This window comes from Bombyx mori, chromosome 4 (genome assembly GCF_030269925.1).
Source record: "Bombyx mori chromosome 4, ASM3026992v2".
Taxonomy (NCBI): Eukaryota; Metazoa; Arthropoda; class Insecta; order Lepidoptera; family Bombycidae; genus Bombyx; species Bombyx mori.
The window spans coordinates 17538023-17554003 of NC_085110.1; the positions used below are offsets into that span (position 1 = coordinate 17538023).

Here is a 15981-nt window from a genome sequence, read left to right on the forward strand (position 1 = left end):
CATTGCTACACTGTCATCCACTGGACTGCCTATCTTTTGGTACTGTCATTTAGTACCAATGTAATATCGACCTTATGTTTAAAGGCGGTAGACAGTATTTACTTTGTAATGCCCATGGGCTCTGCGTAAAAAGTCTAAACAGTGAACGTGCTTTGACATTCAAAGCATAGCTTTTAAAAGAACTGAATCCATATTCATAAGAACCCGTTCACGTACATACGACCTTTCGGTATGAGGGACGCGCATTTTAATATTTGTCAACGCGAAAAACATATATTTAAATATACGTTTGGAAAAAAATGTCTCTATAGTATTATTTTTTTAAGTAAAGTCTTCTTTAGCACCGCTTTGATTTGAAACTTGATGAAACGATTTTTCGCGACAAATACTATATGTATAGAATTTAACATGTTAAAGAATGAGAAGGAATACTTCAGAATCTTTAAACCTCTACCTCGTGTGCACATTTAAAAACAAACGAAGATATTTTTTGATATTTAGTACTCATTGCTTTGTCAGATATGAAAAAACTTATTGTATTACCTATTGCTATTTGTCTCGTAATTTAGTTTTAATTTTCATTGGTTGTATGACATAGAACTATACGTGATACCACTAAGCGCTAGGTCACATGGGAATATACTATAAACACTAATCCTCTCACTACTAAATCTCATTTGACTAACCGGTTCCCTCATGTCGAAGCGATGCGCAACGCATTCCAAGAGGAGATGGTGTGCGGCGAGGACAAGGAGGTGGTGCTGATCACGTTGAAGCGGCCGCTGGTGTACGTGCAGCCGGTGGCCATAGACAAGGCCATACTGGTCTGGCTCAACTACAAGAACGCGTACGAGTACTGGAACGAGAAGCGCTTGAACCTCAACAAGGAGGTGCTCACCGCTACGCAGCAGGTCTTCGAGAAGGTGACGCCGCCTTTTCAGCTTGGATAATGGGGAGATGCGTTATTGACCGTTGTAACTTTACTTGAGACCCTAGAACTTAGATGTCTGTGGGCTTCAGTAACAACTTAACACCAGGTGGGCTGTGAGTTAGTCCACCCATCTAGCAATTAAAAAAAATAATGAATATTTGCGATAACAGCATGACTGTTGTATCTTTCTAGTGGATTATTATCCGATATAAAAATAAAAACATTAAATATTAATTATCTAAAAAAAATATGAAGGATATTTATTAATTTTTGCTAACAGCAGCACCAACCAATAGGCACCTCCTATAAATACTGAGCTCTGTAATATCAGATTATTGAAAACCTTTAAGATTTTTTAAAATTTTCTTCTCACGTAAAGGTCGCATTCTTCTGTGGCAGGTGCAACTGACGTCACAGATATCTGCTCCGCACCTCAGCACCCTGTTCCTGCAGCTGAACGTGGACGACATCGGAATATGTCTGCCGCTCAACCAGCCTCCCATGGTGAGCGTCCACTGTAACGTCCAGCCGCCTGAACCGTCCCACTCTTCGTCTCCATGTGGGGCCGGCGGGGACCACCGAGTCTCCATAAAAATCTCCAGAGAGCTGTCGATCGGCCCCATAATCAGACTGGGGAGGGGCTACGGAATCATCTTTCACAACCTCCCATGTACTCTCTCTGCACGCCTTGTATTATAATAATTAGAGTTAGGTTTTAAAAAATGGCGACAGTGCTGGCTCTACTGACATATGATATGGAAATGGCACCAATATGTGTGTGTGTGCGACAGGCATCCTGGGGACGAGAGAGTCGCGGCGCGGTGGTGGTGACCCTGGACAGCACCAGTATCGGCGCGTGTAGCTCAGGCGCGTTGGTGAGCAAGGGCCGGTTCGTGGGGCTGTGCCTGCGGTTCGCTGACGACTTCGAGGCGTCACTGGACGACTGGAAGCCGGCGCCCGGCGAGCCCAGCCTCAACGTGTGCTGCGTCTCCGAGGGGACCTACGAGGTCTGCAGCAGGACCGCCACGGCCGCCGCCGCACACAATGGTGACCACACAACACCGCACGATACATTCTGCTTACAGTTTGAGCGGATCCAACATCTCGCAATTATTTTCACTTTTCTAGAAAACGCCAAGTGGTTCCTCAACGTGTCCTGGCAAATGGAAGGAGTCGACATTCACCTGGACGTGAACGTGGGCAAGCAGCTGTCCGCGCTGGGCCACACGCTCACCATGCTCACCGGCTTTGAGGAGGAGGACCCGCTGAAGATGGAGTACGAGAGCGACGTGGACGACGAGGCCGACAACAGCAAGGGCTCGCAGGTACGGGACCACAGCACCAGCGCCTGTGTGTAGGGCCTGCCATGTACCACTACAATTTTTATTCATTACATCCGCTGGATGCAGGCAGCGGAGGACCGGTCTTTGTGGCGAGGCTTGGGGGAGGCCTATGTCCAGCACTGGACGTCCATGGGCTGATCAATCAAATCAATCAAAAAAACATTGACTATATATTTAGTGGTATCTTTGACAACGTCACCTCCACTCCGGCTTGGATTATGTTCTCTATGCGAGACTGCGTACTATGTTGTTCACACAGCTAAAGGGGGCAGTTCGGTATTTTCATATATCATATAATCGCCATTTCAATTACCCCCTAAAAATTCATAACTACAGCTGTAATAATCAGTGAATATCGCCGCGTCGGTGTAGTCGGTCGCCGCACCCCGTATCAGCGACCGGTGATGGCGGTGGGGACATTTCTAGAAATGAGGAAGGGTTTTTGTGATTCAGAGCATTATATTGAATAATGACACCGATGCTGAAATCCGCTATATCCATTCTCGGAGTCGTGTCGTACTTTGTGGTAAAGAAAGCCCTTATTAATTCGGCCAAATCATCAAGCCATTTAAAATTATTCTGAATATGAAATATATTTATTTAAAAACCACCAACCCCTTTGAGATTACTTAATTAATCCTATCAATTGATTACATATATTATATCGGTTTTGTGAATATACGAACGCACCGTTACCTGCCGTGGCTGCTTGCAGGAGAGCATCATCCTGCGGCGCAAGTACACGGACCACCTGCCGGCCTTCGTGTTCGACAGCAGCATCGACGCCAAGAAGCGCTCCAAGCTGATCGAGAAGGAGATGAACGAGCAGGCCAAGATCATCAACGACCTGCGCACCCTGGGCGCCAGCCACTCCACCATCGAGTACGAGATGAAGCGCCTCCACGACCTCGAGGCTCTCGTCTTCAAAGACTTTCGAAGGTGAGGCTGATGAGACTCAAGTTGGCACTTACGAAATTAATTGGAATTATTAAATTAAGAAGTCGGAGATCAAATCAGTATATCGTCGTTGTCAAACCAAAATCTGCTATGTGCACGTTTTTGAGATTTTTACTTTTTGACCTTTTCGTATAGTTGACAGCCCTATCTACCGTATAAAAAAAACTGTTATGTGTCTATAGCTTTAATATTTATCTGTAGCTTTCATTTGATATAGTTTTTAAAAATTCACTTTCATATTATAAAATTTTACACGAAAATGTTTTTACTCGTTAATTCAAACTAGTTTTTGCACATTGCAAATTTTGGTTTGACAGCGACGATATGTAAGATCTCAATTTAACGAAATATCACAATTGGCCAAGAGTCGCTATGACAATACAAATATTATTTATAACAAAACCGTAGCCAATGCAATAAATAATTAGAATCGTAACTGATGGAGTAGCCGGTACACTGTAACGTTGCTGACGGGAGTGCGTGCGCAGGGACATGATCCAGAAGCTGCGGCGGCAGAGCGTGCGCGCGTCGTCGCTGACCAAGGGCAAGCTGGGCCTGGGCTCGCACCGCAGCCGCTCCTTCGTGCTGCCCGACCCGCCGCCGCACGGGTGCGTACCCCCCCCAACCCCCCAACATTTACTAAAGATCTCAAATGTATCTTTTAGATTTGCTTTATATATGGGTTTATAAGAGACAAGAGGTCCTACCACCAGTAATTACGTAAATTATAATTTTGCGGATTTGATTTTCATTACACGATGTTTTATTCCTTCACCGTGGAAGTCAATCGTAAACATTTGTTGAGTACGTATTACATTAGAAAAATTGGTGGACGTTTATTTAATTCTTTTATTAAGTTACTAGCTGTACCCGTCCGCTTCGCTGGGCATCTAAAATTAGCATTATTATTTCTCACCTCCACAAAGATTCTCATCATTAACGTCCCCGCAACTGGTGTAGGGGTTCGACATTCATCTAAATATTCCTAGCCTATCTATTAAGTACATGTATTTTCTATATGGATACCAAGTTTCAAGTCAATCGGATGCATAGTTCAGTAGTTATAACGGAACATCCGTAAAAACCACTGTAGATTTATATATTAGTATAGATTAGTAAGAATTAAGTCAAGGACCTTTAAATATCCCCATTGCGGTGATTTTTATACGACGTTACCTCTTCAGCGTGTAATAAAAACGTTGGCAAAATGACGCACTGTTCCGCCGCCCTGCCTTCACACCATAATCTGCAATGAACTCAGGTTTGAAAAGTAAAGTAATCGTTATACAATTGTATTGAGATTAGAACTCATTTCTCTGGCGAGGGCACCAGTTACACTGTGATGTTCGCCAATCTCGATCAAATATTATTAAAATTATGAAAGAAGAAATTATTCAAATATTGGCGTGCGAATGCAGTGTTGCAGTAGAACCGAACCTGGTGCTGACGTCCGGCGCCGTGGGGGACTCCGGCGAGACCCTGCTGCTGGGGGATGACGAGCACCGCCTCGCCGACATCATGGAGGGCGGCAGCTGGAGCTCTATGGAAAGCGAGCCGGTCACCGGTAAGTCCTCCGCGAGTTGCTACTCGACAACACTACAGTGACATTACAACAGAGTCGATACGTATCTCTAAAAAATTTTTGTATATCTTATTACCCGCTAACGCAACTTGTCCAGGTCCGTCCCGGTCGGCGTCGGTGCGGGGGCGCGGGGGCGGCGGCGGGGGCGGCGCGGGGTCGGGGGGCGGCGGGGTGCAGCGCCAGAGCTCGCTGCCGGCGCACCCCGACCGCTGGCCCGACGACATCGAGCACGTGCAGCTGCGGAAGAAACATGACCACTCGTGAGTACCTTTTTTACTTTACTATTAATATGCAGACGCTACAGGCTCACCTGGGGCCTGCGTCGGTCAGCGCGCGGTGTCGCGGCCTGCTGCTGCGGGTAATGACGAGTAGCGTTGTGGTACCGTGTGCAGCGTAGTTTTTATTAGAAAGTTTCATAGGTAGTTTTCCAATGACAGCACCAGAGCGCATTATACGGCATAATGCTCAATATTGAATGTTCCAACTACAGCAACGCTTCGCACTATCGAGCACTTTCAAAAGTACTGCCTATCATCAGATATTTTATTAATGGCTAGATAAGATGATTCAATTAAAAACTATATAATTTTCTTAGAACTCATTTAAAAAAATTACTGAAAACGTAAAAAAATTATAGAAATAATCAAAATCCAAATTATTTAAAATAACCGTAAATAGTTTTCAACCAATTATTATTGTTTACCACATTATTTATACATTAATGAGGTTGCTAACTCCGTGAATATATTTTTTTTTCAACACTGAACTTAGCACACTCTGCTGATGCATTTGAAAACGAATTCACGTTCAAATTAAGCTTCAGCATAATTCGGCATTGTGCGCCACTCGCATTATGCTCTGTAATTGGAAAACTACCATAATTTCCTGTACGTGTGGTACTGCGCAGCGTGCCGCCAGCGGACGGTCCGGGCTCGGAGAGCAACAAACAGAACAAGGCCAAAACTGCGGAGCCGAACATAGACTTTGAACTGGACGTCAAAGTGCACATCAACAGCGGGAAATGCGTGCTGCACACCAAGGAACCTTTGAAGGATGACGAAATTAAAATGTAATTGGCTTTTTGTTTCTATTATTTGTTATATTATTTTACTTTGTTAGTTGGCTGTTGGTTCTCCTTGTATTAAATAAATAAATAAGTAAGAACACACAACTTGCTCTCAACTCTTTACACTGTCATACAAATAAGTACTTTATGCAAATAATTAAATCTACATATAGTCAACTAGCGACCCGCCCTCGCTTTGCTTCGGAAACTGTAATTTATTATTGATTTCTCCACTATTTAATGGATCTTATTATACATATAAACCTTCCTCTTCAATCACTCTATCTATTAAATAAAAACCACATCAAAATCCGTTGCGTAGTTTTAAAGATTTAAGCATACATAGGAATATAGGGACAGAGAAAGCGACTTTGTTTTATACTATGTAGTGATAAATCAACAATGGCCGTGAACAATTGTATATCTGCGCATCTTCAGTTACAGACTTTAAAAAAATATGTTTTTAAATTTTTCTTCTAAAATGATGTCCTAAAATTATTTCGAACAGTGGAGGGCGTATGCGCGTCGGTCGGTCAACATCTGGGGGTCTGTCAGAGACTGGTACTGCAGCTCCCAACCCTGCTAGCGCGGGGGCAGTGGGGGGTGCCGGGGGGTCGCCCACGGCTGCACGCCGCAAGCCCCCAGCGCCTCGACACCAGCCCGTACTGGACCTCACCGTCTTCAGAGTTCCGGGACTTGACCTCAAGGTAATTTGTAATTTATTAGATGATTTGTCTTAGTCTTAAGTTTTGTAAGTATTATCATCGCAATACAATAACAATTCAAACGTTAATTTACAAATTTAATAAGCTTATAATTCATACATGGGCGTACAATATACGAGTATAAGTACGATAGTTGTTCAGATTATTTGGAAGTAAAAACAAATGTATTTAATCTGAGACTCGTCCATTTCTGAATTATTATATTTCTCTTTATTTATTTCTTTTATCTTATCTTATACCTTTAAACGAGCAATTCTTGTATATTAATATATGTATATAATCTGAATCTCGGAAACGGCTCTAACGATTTTCATAAAATTTAGTATACAGGGGATTTCGGGGGCGATAAATCGATCTAGCTACTATTTATTTTCAGAAAATGTTTTTTTCCATTGGCGAATAATAATACTATTTTTCTTAATTGAGGGCAACTAACCGCTTTAAAGACACAACAAGATGGCGTTATTAAAAAACAAACGAGCAAAGCTCGGTCATCATCTAATTATTGATTTATTATTTAAAAGGTTACAGTTATTTTATTAATTTAAATTTAAGCGCACGTCTATGTGTGCGAATGTTGTTGCAAATTGTTCTATTGAGCAATGACCCGATGGTCACGGCCTATCTATATAAAATATTAATAGTTGCCAAATAAAATTTTTCTAAAAAAAATTTGAGTTAAATTATATAGTAGCATATTATGTATAATAAATTCATCTTGATTATTTAATCAAACGCTAGGTACATTACGAGTCGAAAACCGTACCGGAGGAAGTTCCGTCACCCCAAACGACGACCTCAAGGAAAGTAGGAACCAAGAAAGCGTCCCTGTTCGCGTGGATAACGCTGCAGAGCATCCCCGAAGAGACGATCATCAGCCCGCACATACTGGAGTTCTTGGAGCAGACCCTGGAGCCGATACCGAGCAAGGCGTCGTTCTCCGCGCCCGCACCCGCGTCTGCGTGCGCGTCTGCGAGCGCGTCCGCGTCGGCTGCGGCGCCGGCGGAGGGCTCGTACGGGCAGTACGTGTACGCGTCGTTCCCGGTGGACGTGATCGTGCACTTCTCGCTGCAGCCGTCCAGCGTGCGCTTCAGCTGCCTGCCCGCCTCGCGCGTGGAGTGCCTGCTGCGCCTGCCCTCGCTGCACATCGTCTTCAGCTCCAAGCGGGCCACCGACAGGTGACGCTACTAGCTTTGTAACGGTTCACACCGACTAGAATTAAAACCTTTCAAATATAGGATGTGTGTTTGTCTCGTTTTATTGTCGCTTTTTGAATATCATTTTCGTTTCACTGAGTTTATAACAACAAGCGCGTTAAAGAACTTTGTGATTTAAAAATATAAATCATTTTTTTTATTACTTTGATGGGTGGACCAGCTCACAGTCCACCTGCTGTTAAGTGATTACCGGAGCCCATAGACATCTACAATGTAAATGCGCCACCCACCTTGAGATACAAGTTCTAAGGTCTCAGTATAGTTACAACGGCTGCCCCACCTTTTAAACCGAAATGCATTACTGCTTCACGACAGAAATAAGCAGGGTGGTAGTACCTACCCGTGCGGACTCACAGGAGGTCCTACCACCAGTAAAAATTAAGTTTGTGAAGGTATTTCAAAAAGATTATCAACAAAGACTTCCATGCATTATATATACAAATTAATTAAATTAATTAAGTACTTACAACTCATTAAAATAAATACAGGGAAATGGCCGAACCGGCCGTAGCCATGGGCGGCCTCAGCGTGACCGGTTGCCTGGCAGACTTCTCTGTGAACCTGTTCCATCCGTATGGCGGGAAGAAGTCCAGCCTCAAAGAAGCCCAGTGGTCTCCGCTCTCCGACGCTGAAAGAAAAGATTCTCTCAGCATCAATGTGGAGTTTGTCAAGTTCCACCTGTCCAGGTCTAGGAAATTGGATTTCCAAGCTGACCAAGACCAATCGAAGGCCACAGTCAGATTTTCGAGTAAGCCTAATGTTATATTTAGATCTTCAATTATAAAAAAAAAAAATGTGTGCAATTCACACGTGGTAGAAGTGAAACCTTCCAAAATTAAAATACAATTATCCTAAACGTATATGTAAAATTTTGTCATTAGTAAATAATTGTAAGGTAGCGCCCTCTGTGAATTGATATTTTAATTTCACGTATACTCCTAAATTAAAATTCACTACAAGAGCTTTCATACACACGTTAGTATTAAAAAATCTCACAGATGGCGCTGTATTAAATAGTATGTATATTTCTGTCTCATTCTTTGCTGGCTTCATCCTACACATTTTTGTATTTGTGTCTCTTATCTGTCGTTTTTTCCGTTGCATCCGGTTTGAAATCACAACGATTCTAAAGAAGTTTTCACTTCAAAAATACTATTTTAGGGAAACGATACCCCGCCCCGCTTGGCTTACTAGGCAGTTTTGGTAATAATCTACTTAGGCATGTTGGTCAGTGGTTAATGTGCAGACTTACTTACCGCTCTGATGAGGTTCCCGGAGGATAATACACAACCACTCATGAAATAACCTCATCATAAAACTATCGAATTTATAATTTTGATTTTAAACGAAACTTGCGACGTTTTTTAATGCAAAATAAAAAATAGCTTAAAAAAATATTAAAATATACTCTTTTATAGAAAATCCAACTAAAAAAAGAAAATAAATTTGAATTAAAAATAGTGTAAGAAAAAATGACTTCATTGTAAAAAAAGCGTGAGTTGCTTTTCAGGATATTATCAAAATAACCCTTCTACTCATATCTGTTCATAAAATATTTATAACTATTGATACCGTGCACCCCACGCTTTTTTTTTCAGTTAATCCACAGTTTGAAGGGGGTCAAAATCATGTTCAAAGTTACCGTTACATACTAACATACGTCTGAAGCTAATAAAAGCGTATTAATTAGGCCATTTTGAAATTTTTAAACAAAAAAACGCAATAAGTTGGTGACTTGTCCCCGCAGCCATAGTGGACGTGGGCTCGGCGTCGTTCAAGTACGACATGCGGCGCCTGGGGGAGATCCTGTCCTTCCCGCGCGCCTGGTACCGCCGCACCATCGTGCGCAGGATGTTCCTCGGGGACCTGGGCCTCGCCGGGGACCAGCCCGGGTACGTTCCGCCGCCCCCACATTATCCATGACCTGCTCTGTGACTCGGCCGTGAGAGTACCGTACGCTTCGCAGCTCGTCAACCCACACGGCCCCCACATCGCCGGTGCTGCCCCAGCGCGAGAAGCTGAAGCCGTTCGAGCAGCAGCGGTCCAAGGACAGCAAGCCGCCCCCGCAGTCCGGCGCCGCCTGGGAGACGCTCGTCCTCTTTGCCGTCAATTTCACCAAGCTCAACGTTCATATGAATATGGGAAACGTCATGGGCAATGTCAGGTTAGTTTGACAATGTCCATAAGAACTTGTCTGCGTGCAACAAATGCGGTCCTGCTTACTTTGTTTCACTACTATCCTATCTCTACCTTTACTACCCTAGTACTGGTATGTGAACATTTAATATGCGCACAACGACCCGTGCTCGCCGCAGTTGCTCTGACCGCCTTTTCTTCACAACTTTTTTATTGAACTTTATTATATTTTATTACTTTATTATATGCTTCTTTTCCAAACTTATTCCATTTCCTATAAAAGATAAAATTAAATCTTTATCAAGAAAATTTCATATAATTTATATTTTGGTAAATATTTGGTAACCAGTTATTAAATAAAATGGTTAAAGTAATGTTTCCAAATATATTTTTAAAATATTAAATGTAATCTGAACGGTGTTATAAGTGCATTCGAAAAATAGCGTCATGTTGCGGCGGGCAACGGGCTTAGATTAACGATCCCCGCGTACTAGACGTCACTGCTGTGATTTGTGAATTCGGGACCTCACGGGGTGGCACTCGCGACGAGGGCCACGCTGTCGGGGCGGGTCGGCTCACGTTGCGGTTGCGTCAGTTGGCAGAGCCGCGGCTTCCACTGCTCCGGGCGGCTGAGCATCGGCAGCGTGGGGCGCCGCAACATGCTGCTGGGCGTGGCGCTGCTGGCGTCCGAGCTGGACGCGCGCGGCGGCATCGTGGGCGGCGCCATCTCCCTCTCCTCCATCGACACCTACGGTCAGTCTTGTGGGCCGTACACGTACATCGACATCTTTACAAACTATATCAACTAAACTGTTGCCACTTCCGTCATCTGTTAGAAAATTACAGACTTAATAATGGTGGGAATAAAATGCAGATGTGAATCACCTTAGGTCGAAATTGTTTATTGTTTTATCGATAGGATCTTATTTCTTGTTTGTTGCGTCGAAGTTAACCGTTGTATTATTGATTTATACAAATGCAGTGCACATCGAGGAGGAGCCGGGGCGCAACCCTGGTCACGTGTGCGGCGTGAGGGTCGCCGCACTGGAACTGCGCCTCGAGTACATGGGGGCCGGCGCGCTGCTCACCCGCGTGTCGCGCCTGCACGCCTCCGCGCGGGACCGCTGGCACCCGCACGCGCACAGGTACGTCCGCGCCCGCACCCCGCGCCCCCTGCACGCCTCCGCGCGGGACCGCTGGCACCCGCACGCGCACAGGTACGTCCGCGCCCGCACCCCGCGCCCCCTGCACGCCTCCGCGCGGGACCGCTGGCACCCGCACGCGCACAGGTACGTCCGCGCCCGCACCCCGCGCCCCCTGCACGCCTCCGCGCGGGACCGCTGGCACCCGCACGCGCACAGGTACGTCCGCGCCCGCACCCCGCGCCCCCTGCACGCCTCCGCGCGGGACCGCTGGCACCCGCACGCGCACAGGTACGTCCGCGCCCGCACCCCGCGCCCCCTGCACGCCTCCGCGCGGGACCGCTGGCACCCGCACGCGCACAGGTACGTCCGCGCCCGCCCCCCGCGCCCCCTGCACGCCTCCGCGCGCGACCGCTGGCACCCGCACGCGCACAGGTACGTCCGCGCCCGCCCCCCGCGCCCCCTGCACGCCTCCGCGCGCGACCGCTGGCACCCGCACGCGCACAGGTACGTCCACGCCCGCCCCCCGCGCCCCCTGCACACGGGGCTGTACTTAGGTCAATGTAAAGAGGGGGGAAACCAAGTGGATGTTAAATTGGTCCGATAATGTTTTTTTCACCCGTATTCATTATTCTTTACTTTGATCATTGTATGGACAGGTGACAGCGACAGTGTGCACCCGGTAGTCTCGTTTGCCAAAATTGATGAATCAGTCACAACTCAAAGCCACATCTCTCCCTAGGCCGGCCATCATCCTTATCCACGGCACACTGAGTTGGCACCAGCTGCAGATCCTGATGAGCAGGAGCACCACGCCAGACCTCCTGAAGATGCAACTGAAACTGGAAGAGTTTTTCACCCAGCAGTTCAAGTCCAGCAAGCGCGTGTTTAGTTCCCTACACCCGAACTACAGGAGGGACCGCAGGGGACGTGAGTGCATTCGCCATTTAATCTTTATTAACGTTTTAACGGTTAATGAATTTTTAACTGTTTGTTCATGTCAGACTCTGATTAAACTATCTATTGTATCTATATATTAATACGTTAAGGAAAAACTTTGTACCCTTTTAAATTGCGCGGACGGAGGAGTATGAAATTTCCCACACTTGTAGAGAATATAGAGAAGGAGTGCAGAATGTTAATATTTTTTTAAACCATGCCTAAAATATACATTATGTAAATCAATAAAAAAACATTACACACACTACCATGCATTTGACGCAATACGCATGCATACTATGTATTTATTGCCAAACTTTTGGTCTTGACGTCTGTGCTCAAATTGAGAATAGATTAAATAGGTATTGTTTGTCTTTATTCATATTTTTCTATAGTGTAGTCTTGACGAAATTTGTGATTAGAGAAGAATAATAGTCTTTGAAAATAGAATCATAATAGTGTACAAACTTGTAATTTCAATTAATTATAGTCGATATTTCGACTACCGGGTGACCACTAGCAATATAAAATGGCTGTTGAACATGTTTTGATGTCAACGTGACAGAGCAACAGGCGAGCGCGTCGGCGGAGGGCCCGCCCCCGCAGCAGGAGCTGCGCCACCACCGGCACTGGCAGCGCGTGCTGCAGCTGGTGTCCGGCATGCAGCTCTCCACCATGCCCAGCCCGCTTCCGGACCACGGTACACCACTAACGTTCACAATTTACTTCCACGGTGAAGGAATAACATCGTGTAATCAAAATCAAAACCCGAAAAAATATAATTTGCGTAATTACTGGTGGTAGGACCTCTTGTGAGTTCGCGCGGGTAGGTACCACCGCCCTGCCTATTTCTGCCGTGAAACAGTAATGCGTTTCGGTTTGAAGAGTGAAGCAGCCGTTGTAACTATACTGAGACCTTAGAACTTATATCTCAAGGCGGGTGGCGCATTTACGTTGTAGATGTCTATGGGCTCTAGGAACCACTTAACAACAGGTGGTCTGTGAGCTCGTCCACACATCTAAACAATAAAAAATAAAATAAAATAAACCTTGCTGATGCAACCGAAAAATTGACTATTCATTTTGAAATACTATTTCACTGCTTTTTTCACACTGTAATATTTTATTACTTGGTCAATTTTAAATCTCCTTAGAATTCTTTTGTCCAGTGCGGGGTTCAAGGTGGCCAGATCGGACCAGTGCGTTTAGTACGAGTTTTTTAACGTTCTCGATAGCGTAAAAGTTCAGTCAAATTTGTGCGGAACAGAATCGTTTGCCGCTAGTGGCGCTGTTCCAGCCGCATACAAAGTTGGATTAACTTTTACGCTATCGAGAACGTTAAAAAACTCACACTAATCACACTGATGTTTGTGACGTTTCCGACACTGCAGTCCCGAGAAAACTGACGATCGTGTGTATAAGTAACTGCAAAATGTCTGCGTTCCAGGCGTAGTCCTGGGCGGCACGATGGAGCTGCAGGGCACGAACATATCGCTGGCGTGCTTCCACGGGAACAGCTTCAAGGCGAAGTCCTGGGCGCTGTTCAGTCTGAAGGAGCCCTGCATCAGCTTCGCGACCGAGGCCCAGCACGCGGACGGCGACGAACGTACGAGCTGTTCACTGACATCCTCCTAATGCGACTCTAATATGCAACAAATTAAACAACGCATAGCTAAACACGTGATGCAATTCGCAGAGAGATTTTAATTTTTTTTCTCTTTAATATTTATTTAATGTACATGTTATAATGACGTCAGTCTTTTAGAGCGTGATCCCAAATCGTAGTGTTCAATAAACTAACATCTTTTTTAGTTATTTTATGTCATCATTATTTTATTATAATATTAGCGGTAGGCAGCGGCTTGACTCTGGCATTGCTGAAGTCTATGGGCGACGGTAACCATTCACTATAAAGTGGGTCGTATGCTCGTCTGCCTAAAAGGGCAATAAGAAAAGGGTGCGTGTACTTATGTACGCGCGTAAGAAGTTATACTTTATTTTTATTAAATTTATTTCTTTTTTTTAAATATTAAATAATTAATAATAAATATTTAACGTTAATTGTTTAATAATATTTTAAATGAATTATATTGAATAATAATGTTGTCATTTATATTACTAAAAAATGAATGCTAATGTACATGCGCGAAAGTTCACCTGCGGCTATATTCAGACTCGCCAAGTTACGTCGGTCGTATTGTAATGAGCGATTTAGTGGGCAACTTCATTCTGTTAATTTTGTGTCACGGTGCGCGCGCATCGTAAAATTTCACTCTCATCAATTTTTCATAACGCGCCTAAAGAAGTATAAGTTCAAAAAATTGTTAATATAATTAATGCTTCAGCACTGATAGTAACACGGGTTGTAAGTCGACATTGGTGCCACCGCTCTGCCTGTTTCTGCCGCTAAGTAGTGATGTGTCCCGATTAGAGACGGGGAATAGCCGCCATGTTATACAATTGAGACACGACCTCATGTCCCAAATCGACTTCGATCTCTTTTTTTCTTAAAAATCTTTGGAGTTTTCGTTGTACTGGGAGGTTGAGGTTGGCTGGTGGTATAGTGGTGTTGTGTCGCCACACGCAGCGGCGGGCGGCGCGGTGCAGGTGGTGCAGAGCCTGACGGCGAGCCTGGGCGCGTGCCGGCGCGCGGCGTCGCTGGCCACGGTGTGCCGCATCACGCGCACCGTGCTGTTCCCGCCGCAGTTCAAGACGCTGCGGGAGTGGTTCCACTACGCCTTCGCCAACAGCGAGATCGACGGTAGGTCGGCCGGCTCCCAGCGACCACTGTGTGCCTTACAGCTATGAGGAGCGAGGAGTGAAGTTGTGTGATTTGTTTTATTTTGTCTTTTTAGTATTTCTTCAAGTTTAAATGTGTAATAACGGTGGTTTATATCTGTGAAAGTACACAAATGTGGGGAAATAAACAAAGCCGCTGGACGTAACTTATCCTCCAAAAAGTTCAGTGAAAAAATCTCAGTAAATGACCACAATTTTACTGAGATTATATTTCGTCCCATATCATCTCAACTCATTTCATTTAATTTCATCCCAGTTGATTAGTGTCTCAAATTAATCATCTTCATTTCATTTCATTTCACTCCATATTTGATTATTTCATAAAAATATGAATACAAATTAAAATAAGACATGACCTAAAAGTCTTAGTAACCAGGTCATAAAATTCCTTAAAAAAAAAAGGTTTGTGATGTTTTATGAAACCACGGTAAAAGTGAAACTTTTTTCACATTCTATAATATGAAAAAAGTCTGAATGTGACTGTGAATGTGAATATCTATACATTTAACTCTGACAAACAACATTTACATTAAACACTGACAAAAACAAACAAAATAATGTCGAGCACTGGCACAAATGAGTAATAGTCTATACACTACACGGTCAGCTGCTACGAACTATAAGCGCCGCCATATTGGGCTTGGCTGCTCTGACGAGCGCCTTTCACTTTATCCTTACTCCGCCGACCGTCACGCGACATGCAACACACAAACGAAAACGTTTGAGACGATGTAATTAAAGTTTAACTTTAAAATGACAGCTATAGAGTTGTTCCCGTCGCTGGAGAAGGAGGCGGGCGCCGGCAACACCAACAGCACGGAGCGCGAGCGGGAGCGAGAGCGGGAGAGGGAGCGGGAGCGCAGCAAGGCGGGCGACAAGCACGTGCGGGAGGTCATCTTCGCGCTGCCGGCGCTGCAGCTGCACCTGCGCACGCAGCACCACCAGCCCGCCGCGCCGCCCACGCACAACGGTACCCGCGCCCTCGCCAACGTTTTTTTTTTTCTACCTAAGCTTGGAGCCTTGAGAGGCTATATCAGCGTACCCTTAACTAGTAGGTGAGCTCACGGGGCTCAAAGCTGACGACGTTGCTAACACGAACCCTAGCAAGAGCCGTGCTTCGCAGAATCTACCACCGGATCGGAAA

The 15981-nt window shown here is 45.0% G+C and overlaps 1 protein-coding gene across 4 annotated transcripts in view; it reads left to right on the forward strand.

The window, feature by feature from the left end:
- LOC101740724 (bridge-like lipid transfer protein family member 1) overlaps positions 1-15981 on the forward strand; it is a 47737-nt gene that overhangs the window by 26568 nt on the left and 5188 nt on the right. For all 4 annotated transcript variants that reach the window (XM_062668394.1, XM_062668396.1, XM_062668395.1 and 1 more), the window contains 21 exons: positions 706-923; positions 1331-1435; positions 1723-1978; positions 2060-2256; positions 2990-3213; positions 3720-3839; positions 4650-4795; positions 4911-5073; positions 5721-5882; positions 6388-6586; positions 7346-7782; positions 8310-8569; positions 9569-9713; positions 9788-9985; positions 10553-10710; positions 10940-11102; positions 11842-12029; positions 12604-12738; positions 13486-13644; positions 14626-14799; positions 15598-15807. In XM_062668394.1, coding sequence (XP_062524378.1) covers positions 706-923; positions 1331-1435; positions 1723-1978; positions 2060-2256; positions 2990-3213; positions 3720-3839; positions 4650-4795; positions 4911-5073; positions 5721-5882; positions 6388-6586; positions 7346-7782; positions 8310-8569; positions 9569-9713; positions 9788-9985; positions 10553-10710; positions 10940-11102; positions 11842-12029; positions 12604-12738; positions 13486-13644; positions 14626-14799; positions 15598-15807 — 4017 coding nt within the window. The remainder of the gene's footprint in view (positions 1-705; positions 924-1330; positions 1436-1722; positions 1979-2059; positions 2257-2989; positions 3214-3719; positions 3840-4649; positions 4796-4910; positions 5074-5720; positions 5883-6387; positions 6587-7345; positions 7783-8309; positions 8570-9568; positions 9714-9787; positions 9986-10552; positions 10711-10939; positions 11103-11841; positions 12030-12603; positions 12739-13485; positions 13645-14625; positions 14800-15597; positions 15808-15981) is intronic.